Raw genomic sequence first — 12,416 nt, 5'->3', positions numbered from 1 at the left:
ACTGTATGGCTGAAAAAATGGTACCACAGTTTAGTTGACTGTGTTGAATATCGATGCCATAATATGACCTGTGTTCATTACTACATGGTTTTTTTTAACGATTACTACATGGTTCTAAGAAACATTACTCTTTCATGTGCGCTCTAGACATCATTTGTAATTTGAATGTGATACAAACCATGTAAGCTATAAAAAAATCAAATGCTGGATACATGGTCAGTTCTATTTGTCTAAATCTATACTTGAACTCCTTGATAGAATGTGTGAGTGCAAACTTTGATGTAGTCTATTTCGAGATTGATTCAGCATGAAATATAAAAGGGGATAATGCCTCGATCATGAAAACGTCCAGGACAATGAGACCATATCACCCTCCGGCACTGCTATTGAGCTATCCAGATTGGCCTGTTTGAGGCTGAATGACCTTGACGTAGAACCAAATGTGTCCCTTAGTATTTTCCATTTGTTTGTTTTCTGCGGTGCATTTTCCTATGTGCATACGTTTTGTATTCATATTTTCATAATTATCTGTAGTTGTGTCTTGAGCCATGTTTTTCAGACCTTTTATATTCTCCTGACTAACAAATACATTACCTCTCATATTAGCCTGCTTGCCCCTCACCTTCTCTAGCATTGTCCACTTCCGTTTTCAAACCACCTAATCTCATGTACTTAGGAGTATGAGGATCTTCACATAAGCAGTGTACAACTGTTCCTGCATAGATATCTGTTGTAGGAAACTGAGAATGAAAGCCAAATTAGCTAGGTGGAAACCAGAAAGGTAGAGAAAACTGGATATCTAATTAAGAGTGACAAGGTGGTAATTGGTAAAGCATTTCTTAGAAACTGTTCATGTGCACAATATCTTTTGTGTAAATTGTACCCATGTACATTTTTTCGATAAAGTGTACCCAAGTACATGATTTTACACGTTGCATTTTCCCACTTCCATTTCGCTCTTCCAGGCCACCAAAGGTATAGTAGTTCATATAGGTGCGAAGCAACCTATAGATACACAGTTCACCCCCTTGGATTCTTGAGGCATTCTGATATAACATACTACTTTATCATCCATTGCTGGTGTATATCAGGCAGTAACCAAAAGAATCAAGCCTAAACACTACAGACCCTGTGTGGTGGACTTCTTCAGGTATCTAAAGGTATAAATGATGCCCCCCATAGGGGGCTTCACAACGATTTCAGCTTCGTGGCCGTTGGATCTTGGCAGCAACTCTTAGGCAGCGGATCTTGTCCGTCCAGTCTGGTGCAGCCTCCCATTCGCTGCCCCTAGATCAAGCCATGCAACGGCCGCGGTCTACCCGCATGCAACTGCGCTCGGGACCCACGTTTCTCCGGGTCCACTCGTCATTCGCATGGGGTAACTTTTGGTTGGGTTAGGCGTGACCGGAGCGTGAGATAGCCAGCGGGCGAAGCCTCCCCCAATCCGCGTCCTCTCCTTTCTCCCAAATCCCCTCTCCTTCTCCACCCAGGCATCCTCCTCCCACCCTCTTGCTCGGCCGGCCGCCCCCGCCTTCTCCACCCAGCCGATTGCGGCTCCACCGGCCGGAGGCCACGGCGGCCGGATGACACCGAGATCGACGAGGAATGGGGAGGCGGCGCGCAAGCTCGAGGTGGAAGGAGACCATGGTGGCTAGGGTTTCTCGATGCGCATGGGGAGGGCGCCGCCAGGCCATTGACGAGCACTCTCGCGCTCCCATCACCATCCGCCAGCGTGTCTCCGGCGAGAGGAGGAGGCCACTGTTGACGAGCACGATGAGGATGAGGTCGCGCGGGGGAAGACATAGTCGGGCTTGCATGAGGTGCTTGGCCTCCACTGATGCGTCCTCAACTGCGTGGTGAGAAGTGGCTGCGGCATCTGGCCGTCGGTGCGGCTCCGGTCGTGTTTAGTTAAGTCCAGATTGAAGTGGGTCTGCCTTTTTATTCTCCTTTTCCCCATCTTTGACTCCTCTTTCTTTCCTGATGTGCAGCGACCAACACCAAGAGGAAAGCGACAAATCAACTAGAGAATTAGGTGATTACCCAAGTCATCTCATCCCATCTCCTAGAGCGGCCTATAGTCTGCCCAATTTCCGTTTGGAGCTCGATCTGTTTGGTTTAATTTTTTGGTCTGGGTTCCTCTTCTCTAGGCTCCAGCGAAAATAAGAGTTTTATATAGCCAGGGATTCATGTTATAGTGACAAGACGAATGATGTTTCTTCTGCTTCCTTCTGATTTTTGCAGCCTGGACAAGTATATGAGTGAGAAAAGTTACAAGAAAAGGATTTCTAGGAGCGTGTCGACCATAACCAAAAGGATGACCATGACCAACAAAGATGATTTTGCTACAGACTGCATGTTTGATGAGGGAGATGGACCGGGGAAGAAGGCGTTGGGGCTGTGGTGGGCGGCTAGCGGCGAGGACGGTGTCGACCGGCAAGCTGCAAGGCAGCGGAGGAGGTACAGAAGAAGAAATGGCGGCTTCCAGAGCACTGATTCGTTCTCTCTCTCTCTCTCTCCCTCTCTCTCTGTTGTGCAAGGGCTTGAAAAAAAGGAATGGTACATCGATGACTTGCATATGAGTTTCCATCGGGGCAGAGTTAAGAGCGGAGGCAGACTCTTCATGTTTGATTTAGCTCCCAAAACATCTCATATAGTGTGTGCAAGATCCATTTTATCCTTTGCATACAACGTGTTTGATTAAAATCCTACATAAGAGTAATGGATGTAATATCTATATTCCATCTAGCTGAAGCTGCAGCAGATGTATAAGAGATAGTAGGTCGCTAGCTAATTTGACTAAGCAACAGATCAAGTTTCTGTTCCTATCCTTCCTGAATGCGCTGGCGAAATAGAACAATGGGGAAATCGTTACTATAGCTTAGAGCTGAGATCCGTGCAGTGGCAGGACCTAGATGCAACGCTTGACTATACACTTTTTGTTCCTTTTTAGATGTGCATCTCTGCCTGCTATGTGATATCCCATTCGCGCTAGCATTTGTAGTGTCTCCATGATGTACTCATCTCCCAATTTTGTTACTGCTGCAAAGACACCATCTTGCTTGCTTAGCGCAGACCAGTGGAAGATTTAATTGGGTGAGTGTGTTTGTGTATGTAAATCAAATATATCCATTCACTTTTTTTTTCGATGCATTTCCTATGGTTTCTTTGCCTTCCGCCTTGTCCCCTGATGTGGTTTGTAATGGCTTTGTGTTCCGTCTTGGCAGGTCGGCGCCTTGCTGGAATTGCCGTGTCAGTTGGCCATGGCTGCTCTCGTTGGTCTGCTGCCTGGTTGCGTTCTTGGTGAGTATGCTCTATTTCAGCTATCTCTGTAACGCCATACAGTGGTTATGGAACACGGCTGTATTAGTTTTTTAGGATTCCATGCCCCTGTTATTGGTTTGGTACCCTGAAAACTTTGCCTCACTGTGGGTGTGCATGGCTTAATTTTTTTTGATTGTTCGTTTTGTCTGGCAAATGCATCTTACATGCTGACGGTGGCCCAGATTAATGTGTGACACGAGTCTGACAATGAATGTTGTGCTGCGCCCGGATGAACTGGGGTAATTGCTTCTTCGTTGCTGTCTTCTTAATTTATCCTTTCAATGTTTTATTGATGGTCCCATGGGTGTGGTACAAGCGTACAACAAGAGATTGTGTATCAGCTTAGGGAGTTCTTCGTGTCCTTAATGCTTGTTCATATAAGGTGATTTTGTAGCTGAAAGTTTGTGGTTTTGTACCCTTGCATTTTGATAATTATTTCACGCCTGAATTATATTAATGTAATAAATAAATGATTGGATATTGAATGAGAGTAGTATGATTGTTTTTGAATAAAAGAACTGTTTTCTCCATTTTGACTTAATGTGGCAGCAATATACTTGTTTTGCGCTCTAGCAAGCAATCCAGCTACACTTAATTGTGCTGTAATTTTAAGCACCTCAGAAGTTGCAGGCTTAAGTTCTCATAGAATAATTCAGATGCCACAATCTTTCCCAAGATAATCACCCCCTCCCTCACCCTACATAGAATAGTTCTCCTATATACTTTGATTAACTCTCATGTTTCCTCGTGTAATCTTGGTTTAGTGTATTTCTGTTGCAGTAATGACATGATGTGATGACAGTTGTAAACAACATGATTAGCAGTTTCTGGGTATTAGATAAATAAACTTTCAATGCAGATAAACGCCCTGGCGTTCATGTTCGATGGCATCAACTTCTGAGCATCCGACTACATGTACTATGCTTACTCCATGGTAATGTAAAACCCTTTCACACCTAAGATGACAAGATGATGCATCAATTTTAGCGGTGAAACTTCTCAAGACTGAGCTGATCTCATGTAAACCTTCAGGTTGGGGTGGTGTCCATATCCATACACGATGAGGATAATGTGGCACGGGGGAAGACAGATCTGGCAGCAAAGAGAGCCACCATGGGCGAGGACATGAAGCCCTTTGATGATCAAGTTGGCTATATTCTAGGAGTCTGGATTGATTATACATTTGATTTCTCCTAGAAGGCTCCGCCAACGCGTCTCCAACGAGCGTGAGAGGAGGCCGCTGCTTCCGTGCACACGGTGGGGAGGCCGCCCTCAACGAGCCACCTTTCAATTTCTTATCCATCTTTGGAGTCAGCATTTATCATATTTTCATCTGTTTTTCTATAAATTTTGCTCCAGGTGCGGATTGTGGTGGAGGGAAAAACCAGTTTTAATAATATACCTGGTTCGGTGTATTACCCTGGTGGTGACACTGCCAAGGACTTGTGACTTCAGCTTGTTGCAAATGTATGCATTATTTTTCCGTATTCCATTTGAGTTAAGATTATTCATCATAAGAAGCAAACATTGCAATTTTTTTCTTGAAGTTATCAAAATTTTGCACTTCGAAATTGTTTTGTAACCTTTGTAACCATACCATTGTAGGGCTTTGCCAAATATGCTCGAGTGGAGTGTAAAAAAGGAATGGCTGCGGACTGGATTTAAGCTGCCAGTAACTAACTCAAAGTCAATACGTGACCAGAAATTCAGTAGAAAAGGTGGGTTGCGCATATTCATATTGGAGAACACATTTTTTTTTTGCTTAAAAAAAGATGCTGACAAGGCTTTGTTACCTGACTTCAGGTTGTTGTTACCGAAGTTCATGATGGTTGAAAGTTTTATGCCCAGACAATAGGTGACTAGAGAGTTTCATCCATTCAACAGCACTTGCATCATTGATACTTAAAGAGGCACTGGTCAATGGTGCTTTTAATTAATCCTGTGAAGGGAGATAGTCCTTGCTCAGTTTAGCCTTGAGAACTCCTGGAATAGAGCAATGGTAAGGCTACAGTTAATTTACTCACCTTGAAACTAACTAAATGTTCTTGTGTCAAGGTGTAAACCTTACACTTATCCCAGCAGCTGATTTCCTAGAACTTAGTTGGACATTAAACTCAGTAGCTTATTTCCTACAACTTCATTGAAAATTCCTTTGAGTTTAATTATATCAAATTTTCCGTGCAAAACATTTACTGTGGCATTAGTTTAAGTTCTCTTCAAGTACCACCTTTGAGTAAAATTGTGGTCTTAGATCGGACAGTGGTTTGGGTCATTTCATTACAGATAGCTATGACCTGTCATTAGCCACTTCACGTGATGTTAATTTGGAAAATGTCACTCTCTACTTTAGCAAGTGGACCTTGTTGCATCTTTGCTGCAGTCATTTGGTTAACTTAATTTACCTAGAGGATACTTTAGTTTTTATGTTCAAGGAATTTAAATCGCTCATTCTAAGCACAGTGGAAAGGAATTATAAGTTTTGTTCCTAGCTGAAGCAGTATATGTTTTCATGGATTTATTGTTTATATGCCTCTAAACTTTTGATGATTTTGATGAAAAGTCCATATTCAAACACTGACACATAGATTCTGAAACAAGATTAGGAACAGATTCTCTACTGCTTTATCTTGGATAATATGCCACCATGTCTTCATTTGTGACGGATGTGCACAATTTGGTAAAAATCTACATGATTACAAAGTTTTATAATGATTTTGATTCCTAAATAGAACTATGATCTAAATAGTTACTGCTTTTCACTTCAATTTGATTATGCCACTTTGTCTTTCTTTCTGCCAGCATTGTATACTCAGGTTGAAAGATTTTTTTCCAGTATGCTGTGAAAAGATTGATGAGCCAAGACTGAAAATTAAACCTGAAACCTTAACAACACGTGTTCTTGTGCTTTGTGTATTTGGTTCCTTATTTTTCTTAAAGGTTACTTATCTTCTTTGTTAGCTTGGTCAGCCTGTTTTTGATGATCCAAGCCTTCCGCATGCCCCATCTACTACGTATTATTTTGGAGATTATTTGATGTCCCATCTACTACACCAGGTTGCATTCACGTTTTGTTTGGATATTATTTGATTGTTTCGTTGATAGAAGATCAAGAACGGACCAAAGTTGTTTGGTCAGCTAACACAGTTAATAACTTACCATTTCTATTTTTCCTTGTGTCGACCATTGTTGTAGTATCTATCATTGCTAGGTTTTGTAGAAAGAATATTGATGGGTAATTGACATGTGTTCTAGATCTTGATTCATTTATATTACTGCATTGTTGCCTACCAATGTGCATGTATTTGTTTGCTATAATATCGGTTCTTTTTACTGTACCTAAAAGTGAGTTGATAGGTGCATTCGATGTTTTGTCTCGGATTATAATTAAGTGAGTAGCTTCAAATGGAATGTTGTGTGCCTTTCATTGGATTTCAGTCTTTTGTTTTCTAAATATTATATGGCTGGTAAAGTGTGTATGTGCGCACAACAGGGTTTTCTAAGCTAAGCTTATTAATTAGTTTCTAACCATTTTTTTCATAATTATTACGTTTTTGGAAAGTTTAATCTGATGGTTAATGGTTTGACCCGCCAATGTAGCAGCCACTAATAGACCACTGTTTATTTACTTATGAATATTGCTTTGTTGGCTAAAGTTCAGCCTTCTTGGTAGTTTGGCTGGATAAAGTTCCTATGCTGATTCAACCCATGTGTAAAACGTTTGTAGGCACAGGCTGCTGGGGCAGAAACCTCAGGCTGATGGACCCCCTAAGAAGAAGAAGGGAGTACTTCGACATTCGTCCAACAGATTATAAGGTGTGACCATTGGTACCTAAACTGAGATCGCTTCTTACTTCGTTGTAGGTTATAATGTAATTTATGTAGTTTGGTCTTAGGCTATGTGTAGTAAGTAATGGGCATCTCTGCTGACAAACTCAACTCTCTACTCAGTAACATATTTTGGTGTAGTAGAATGCCTTTGTTTGTTATAGTAGACAACCAATCTTAGGTTTGTCACGTTTTGCTTTCCGGTCAAATTATTCTATTAGAATTATGGTTACTTCTCAAGGTCTGTCTATAGATCATTCAAACTTCATTCTATATCTCCTGCTTGGCTTATGTTACTTACATATAGCGGCAATATACCATCTCATACTCGATGCATTTGAAACTAAATCAGTACATGGATTTCTTTTGCATTTCTCTACAATTTAACAAAACCATGTTTAGGGTTGTTTCAAATATTTACACGCTTACTTCCTATTGTAGGAACCTCAAAGGATAATCAAAATTCTTTTTAGAATATTACTCAATCTTATGCTAGAAGAACTTGATGTTTCAAATGATGAATAACATCTTGAGCTATGTGAGTATTGTTCTGTTTAACACCTCTGCGCTACAAGCGGAATGTTCTCCTGTGTACTCATTGATGTCTGTAATAAAGTCCAAGAGCTATGAAAATAACATGTATTCTGCATATGTAAAATCCATACATGTGTTGATCTGGTGACAAATACAATCATCATAAACTGCTTATGTCAATTGTCCATAAGCGTTTGCTACTCCTTTTGTGATTTCATTTGATTTATCCTAATTTCATCATACGACTTTTTTCCTGTGAAACCTGAAAAATAATTTATCATTCCACTGCCTGATTTTTATCGCTGATGAATTTCACAGGATCTTACACCAAAGCGTACATATAAATCTACCAGGAATTGCATCACCAAAGAGTATCTTTTATTAATTCGCATGTGCATTACACAATTTTCCTACGGTTTACTCCTCAGAGTTGTGTCAAGGGGTGACCTCCAGGAGACTAATACCTTTCACGTTTCTCAGGACTTGCTTTGTGTGTGGGCAGGAAAAGTTTCTGCTCTTTCATGGAATGTGCACTGTTGTTCCAAGTGTGCGCTTTTGTACAGATGCAAGCTCAAGGTTGATATATAATCTCTATGTGATATGCATGTAAGTATTTTTTTTGTTTTCTTAATGATGATTTCATAGTGACATGTTGTCATACTAAATTGCTGAACCCCTGGGTTTTAAAAGCTTTATTATGATTAAAGATTATATTAGAGAGCAAGTCCAATCATTTTTTCTAGGGAGATTCTTTCAGCATTCTATCAGTAAGTAATAATGGACATGTAGGTGAGGTTTCAGGCGTTCGTGCAAACATTAGTCAAACACTAGCTTATTAGTGCCCATTTACATCGTCTTGTGACATTAAGACGGAGCACTAAAACAACAAACATGTCAGCTCTGGCTGCATCCTATGTGAAAACACCCGTGATTGTATCACACTATGTTAAATATGATTTAGAATGGATAAAAAGGTGGCAGAAGAGGTCACGATCATAGGTTAGCTAAGGAAAAGAAGATAGTGTTGTATCTGTTTCTCATTTGCTTCCTCTCTGTGTCCATACTCCATGTTCATTCTATTTATGGTATGACTATTGCACTGACCGCAATGGCCAGGTGCTAAAATTTGATATGTGATAGTACTTTAGTGGAAACACGCCGAGGTTCCTTGGAAAAATCGAGTCAGTTGCCATCTTTGTTTCCACCACTATCTGAGATTATTCTTATACCTGTTCTTTATTTCATTAGACATGCCGGCATGGTATCATTTTTGTGTTAAGGAAAAAGGGATCAGCCAGCGGGAAAGCATGTAGATGGTACATCAATATAAACATGCGGATATAATTTCCTTTACTCCTGGGTCCAACATTTCGTCCTGAGTTGTCGATGCTCTAATATTGAGTGATATTGACAGATTTTTTTTTAATCTTCTTTCAGTGGTCTACTAAATTGAGCCTGTAATAGATTCTTCGGCTATCAATATGCGCTGCGTCACCAAGTAGGCGACCGAGGAAATCTCTCGCTGAATTGATAAAATTTAATCTCTTGCATGCGACCGTTTGGAGAAATGTTTGGATAAAATGAGGATGAGCTAATGTTCCTAAAATTAGAACCAAGGTTGCATCTATAAAATTGATTTCTACTCATGTTGTGTTATTGTGTAAGGTTGTTTATAGCCTTTTCAGTTCAGCTATTTTGTTCCTTTTGAATACCTTTTAATACGCAATGTGTTATCACCCCTTATCTGATTAGGTTACATTGATATGTTTGTAATAATTATGTTTATGGTGTTCTATTTTTTTCTTAGCTTAGTATATATGTCATATAAAACATTCATTAATGCCAAAGGCCAGGGCTGCTTCTTACTGTATAGTTAATTTACCTTTCATTTGCAGCGGTGTTGACTTTTGGTTTTGCGAGTACCTATTAGTTCCAGGTGTGTTGTGGCCTCTAACAACCTTTCTTGGATTGCTTTTGATAGACCAAGAATCTTAGTTACTTTAATATATTTTCTCATTTTTCTGATTGTATGGAAGTGTTTGCTATTCTGATAGTGATTTTGTCTGCTTTATTTCTTTTGAGAAACCTTCACTTCCTTTTGTAAAGCCTAAAAAACGTATCAAGCACTTCATTTTCTTATCGTTGTTATATAAAAAATACACTGACACGTACTTCACGGGATCGTGCGCCAAGGCGCACATTTAAATCTAGTGCTTTGTAAACACTGGGCTTACATATTACTAGGAAGCATAGGCGCGGCGGCACGCCGCGCCCGTTAGCATTAGTTGTTGTTGAGTGGATATCTGATGATTTACAGGATGCTAGTAGCCGAGAAGTGCAGAGCAAGTTCGATGCACCGCAAAAAAGAATATTTCGAGCAATTATTTGTTAGCGGTACTGGGCCCATTTTAGTAACTGAGCAGCCTATACGATGGTCTGGTTAGATAGGCCGCACTACCAATATTCAGCCCATGTATGATGAACCGATGTTGATTGCTTTGTCTCCCCCTTTTTCTGTAGAGAAGTTGTCTCCTTTTCTCTGCTATATAGTAGTATAAACTGTTTGTTCTTTTCTAGTAGCTGTGAGTGACTCAGGCGAACAGAAGAAAAGAAAAGAGACATGAGAGTTTTACTCCATCACTATCTCCACTGTTGTAGGCTAGCTGCATGCCAAGATCTGAGAGCTCGGCGTCGCTAAGTTCATCAGCGAGCTTATAGAGGAAGACCACAGGTCGGTGGTGGCAGGCGGCAGCGGATGAAGAGTAGCAGAACGGGAAGAGGGACCGGCTGAAGCGGCGGATCGAAGAGCAGCGGAACGCGAGAAGCACCGGTCGGTGATAGCATGCAGTGGCAGATGGAGCCTCCATGCGGCCGTCCGAGTGATTCAAGCAGATCCCTCATGTGGCTGGTATGTTATTATTTCTTGAGTAACTACTGCAAGTACTCCTAATGAAAGCGGGTTTTTGTTGCATTGCAATGGCAAAAGCAATCGAAATCTGAAAAGTGAAAAGTGAGTATCATACTATTTCGCTGTTATCAATTTAACTACTCCTGAAATAGTATTGTTTTTTGCATATTAATTAGTACCATGAAATTAAAGGAAACAAAAGAAGAACATATTTCAGGGGAAAAGTATCCTGGTCTTCTGAAATTATCGAATTGGTTAATTGACCGATACTTGTTTTGGACAATTCATAAAGAAATTAAATCTAGAAAGGCAAGGCACAAGCCAATTATACATTAAAAAAAGCTTACAACGGAGTAGATATTACCAAAGGAACCAAGCAGTATAGTAAGAGGTAGTATGGATACAAAAGAAGCGCAAGCTGTTCTCCAATACATATTATGTTCCAACCATAAGAAATGACACGAATTACTGGAGTTTGGTGCTGGAGAAATTATCCTACTCGTGCTAATAAGTTGCACATGTCTACTTATTAGCACTGGATGATTCTGTGTTTAAAATTGCAGTTTTGCCTATGACTCAGACATTGCTTAACTGGAATGGAAATGACATAGAAAAACTGCTAATTCAGTAACTAATACCATCTTACTGAGCCAAGTGGATATGGTAAAACTGAAATATTGCAATTAAAACAGCTCCACGGCCTTTATACAGACAACACATGATCACAAAAGTTCCCAATACAAAATACTGGCAACACTTTTATTATAGCCAGCTATCCTAAGAATATTGCCACGAGAAACTCGCACGCTAGAATGGGCATGAACTCGATGTTTTCAGCAGCAGAAAGAAAACAGTGAGATCAACTGAATGTGGAAGGTACATATAATAGAAATCCAACAATATGAGAAGGAAGGACAACCGCAGAAAAGATCTTGCATGTGAACTAATCATGCTGATCTGCATTTAACTTCTCATGGGGACCAATCTATTACCCAGTAATCTTCCAGTACCAATAGTTTCTATAGATATATTAAAGGATGTGCTAGAGAATAGCCATTTCTGCCAAACAGACTGATGGAAATTTCTTCAATAACTGAACACGCAAATGCTCTGGATAAATTATCCAATGGTTGTCAGGCCACTTCCTCAACCAAATCTCACGCCTCCGAGAATCCACCTCAGACAAAACACCTAAAGCCAATAGAGAACCTGGGCCAACAGAGGGAGAAGAAGTATCAACCACTGGTAATGAAGGACTAACACCAGCCGGGATGAAGGCACAGTGGGCTTAGATGGACAAAGGAGAAACTGCACGGCCAGCCGATCGTCCGCAGCCTCACCCAACCTGGAGGTTTGCCTCGCCTTGGTCGCACACTGGCAGAGGAACTGCCACGACCAGGAGCCAGGAGAGCAGAAACATCTTGGATGCCACGGTAATGCTGTGGAACCAGAGAAGGCGAGGAAGAAGGACACTGGCCTCGCCGATGGCCGACACCACACACACTTATAGGGTACCTACAGGGGAAAAAGGGCATCATAAGGAGACAAAGAAGGCGTCTGCTTCAGTACAACCCCCCCCCCCCCCCCAAAATTGGTTTTGGCTCAAAAGCCCACCAAACCCATATCCAAGCCCGTATGACGCCCGTATGTGAACTCGTATACCGTTCCTATACCGTATGCGTCTTCCTCCCAGGATCGTGAACTGATCGTTCTCACGAGCCGGCTGCCGCCCCGTCGCACGATCACCGCCGCACTCCTCCGTCCCGTCGCACGATCACCGCCGCACTCCTCCGCCATAGGAGCTTGACGCCGCCGTCCCGTCGCACTC

General features: G+C 41.2%; 1 protein-coding gene across 11 annotated transcripts; it reads left to right on the top strand.

The window, feature by feature from the left end:
- The first annotated feature begins 1,449 nt into the window (after positions 1-1,449).
- Positions 1,450-9,442, top strand: LOC127342277 (uncharacterized). Of its 11 annotated transcripts, none has more exons than XR_007876489.1 (12): positions 1,450-2,032; positions 2,242-3,093; positions 3,225-3,300; positions 4,181-4,255; positions 4,354-4,578; positions 4,681-4,788; positions 4,927-5,039; positions 5,125-5,320; positions 7,046-7,134; positions 7,999-8,286; positions 8,929-8,996; positions 9,118-9,442. XR_007876489.1 is itself a non-coding variant. In XM_071828119.1 (11 exons), exons 2-4 carry the CDS (start codon positions 2,255-2,257, stop codon positions 4,220-4,222), a joined length of 321 nt encoding a protein of 106 aa, XP_071684220.1. In that variant the 5' UTR covers positions 1,451-2,032; positions 2,242-2,254; the 3' UTR covers positions 4,223-4,255; positions 4,354-4,578; positions 4,681-4,788; positions 4,927-5,039; positions 5,125-5,320; positions 7,046-7,134; positions 7,999-8,286; positions 9,118-9,442. The 11 variants fall into 11 exon arrangements, 1 of the variants encoding a protein (XP_071684220.1); XR_011755351.1 differs by having other exon boundaries at positions 8,929-9,040; XR_007876490.2 differs by lacking the exon at positions 8,929-8,996 and adding an exon at positions 6,280-6,375.
- The last annotated feature ends 2,974 nt before the right edge of the window (positions 9,443-12,416 follow it).

This window comes from Lolium perenne, chromosome 3, assembly GCF_019359855.2.
Source record: "Lolium perenne isolate Kyuss_39 chromosome 3, Kyuss_2.0, whole genome shotgun sequence".
NCBI lineage: Eukaryota > Viridiplantae > Streptophyta > Magnoliopsida > Poales > Poaceae > Lolium > Lolium perenne.
The sequence above is the reverse complement of the archived record's forward strand: the minus strand, read 5'-3'. Positions and strand labels throughout refer to the sequence as shown.

Excerpts from the sequence above, each read along its gene's own strand:
- LOC127342277 (XM_071828119.1), top strand. The coding sequence starts at position 2,255 with ATGAGTGAGAAAAGTTACAAGAAAAGGATTTCTAGGAGCGTGTCGACC. Across the intron at positions 2,458-3,224 it reads GCTGCAAGGCAGCGGAGGAG|GTCGGCGCCTTGCTGGAATT; the intron begins GTACAGAAGAAG and ends CCGTCTTGGCAG. Across the intron at positions 3,301-4,180 it reads GCTGCCTGGTTGCGTTCTTG|ATAAACGCCCTGGCGTTCAT; the intron begins GTGAGTATGCTC and ends CTTTCAATGCAG.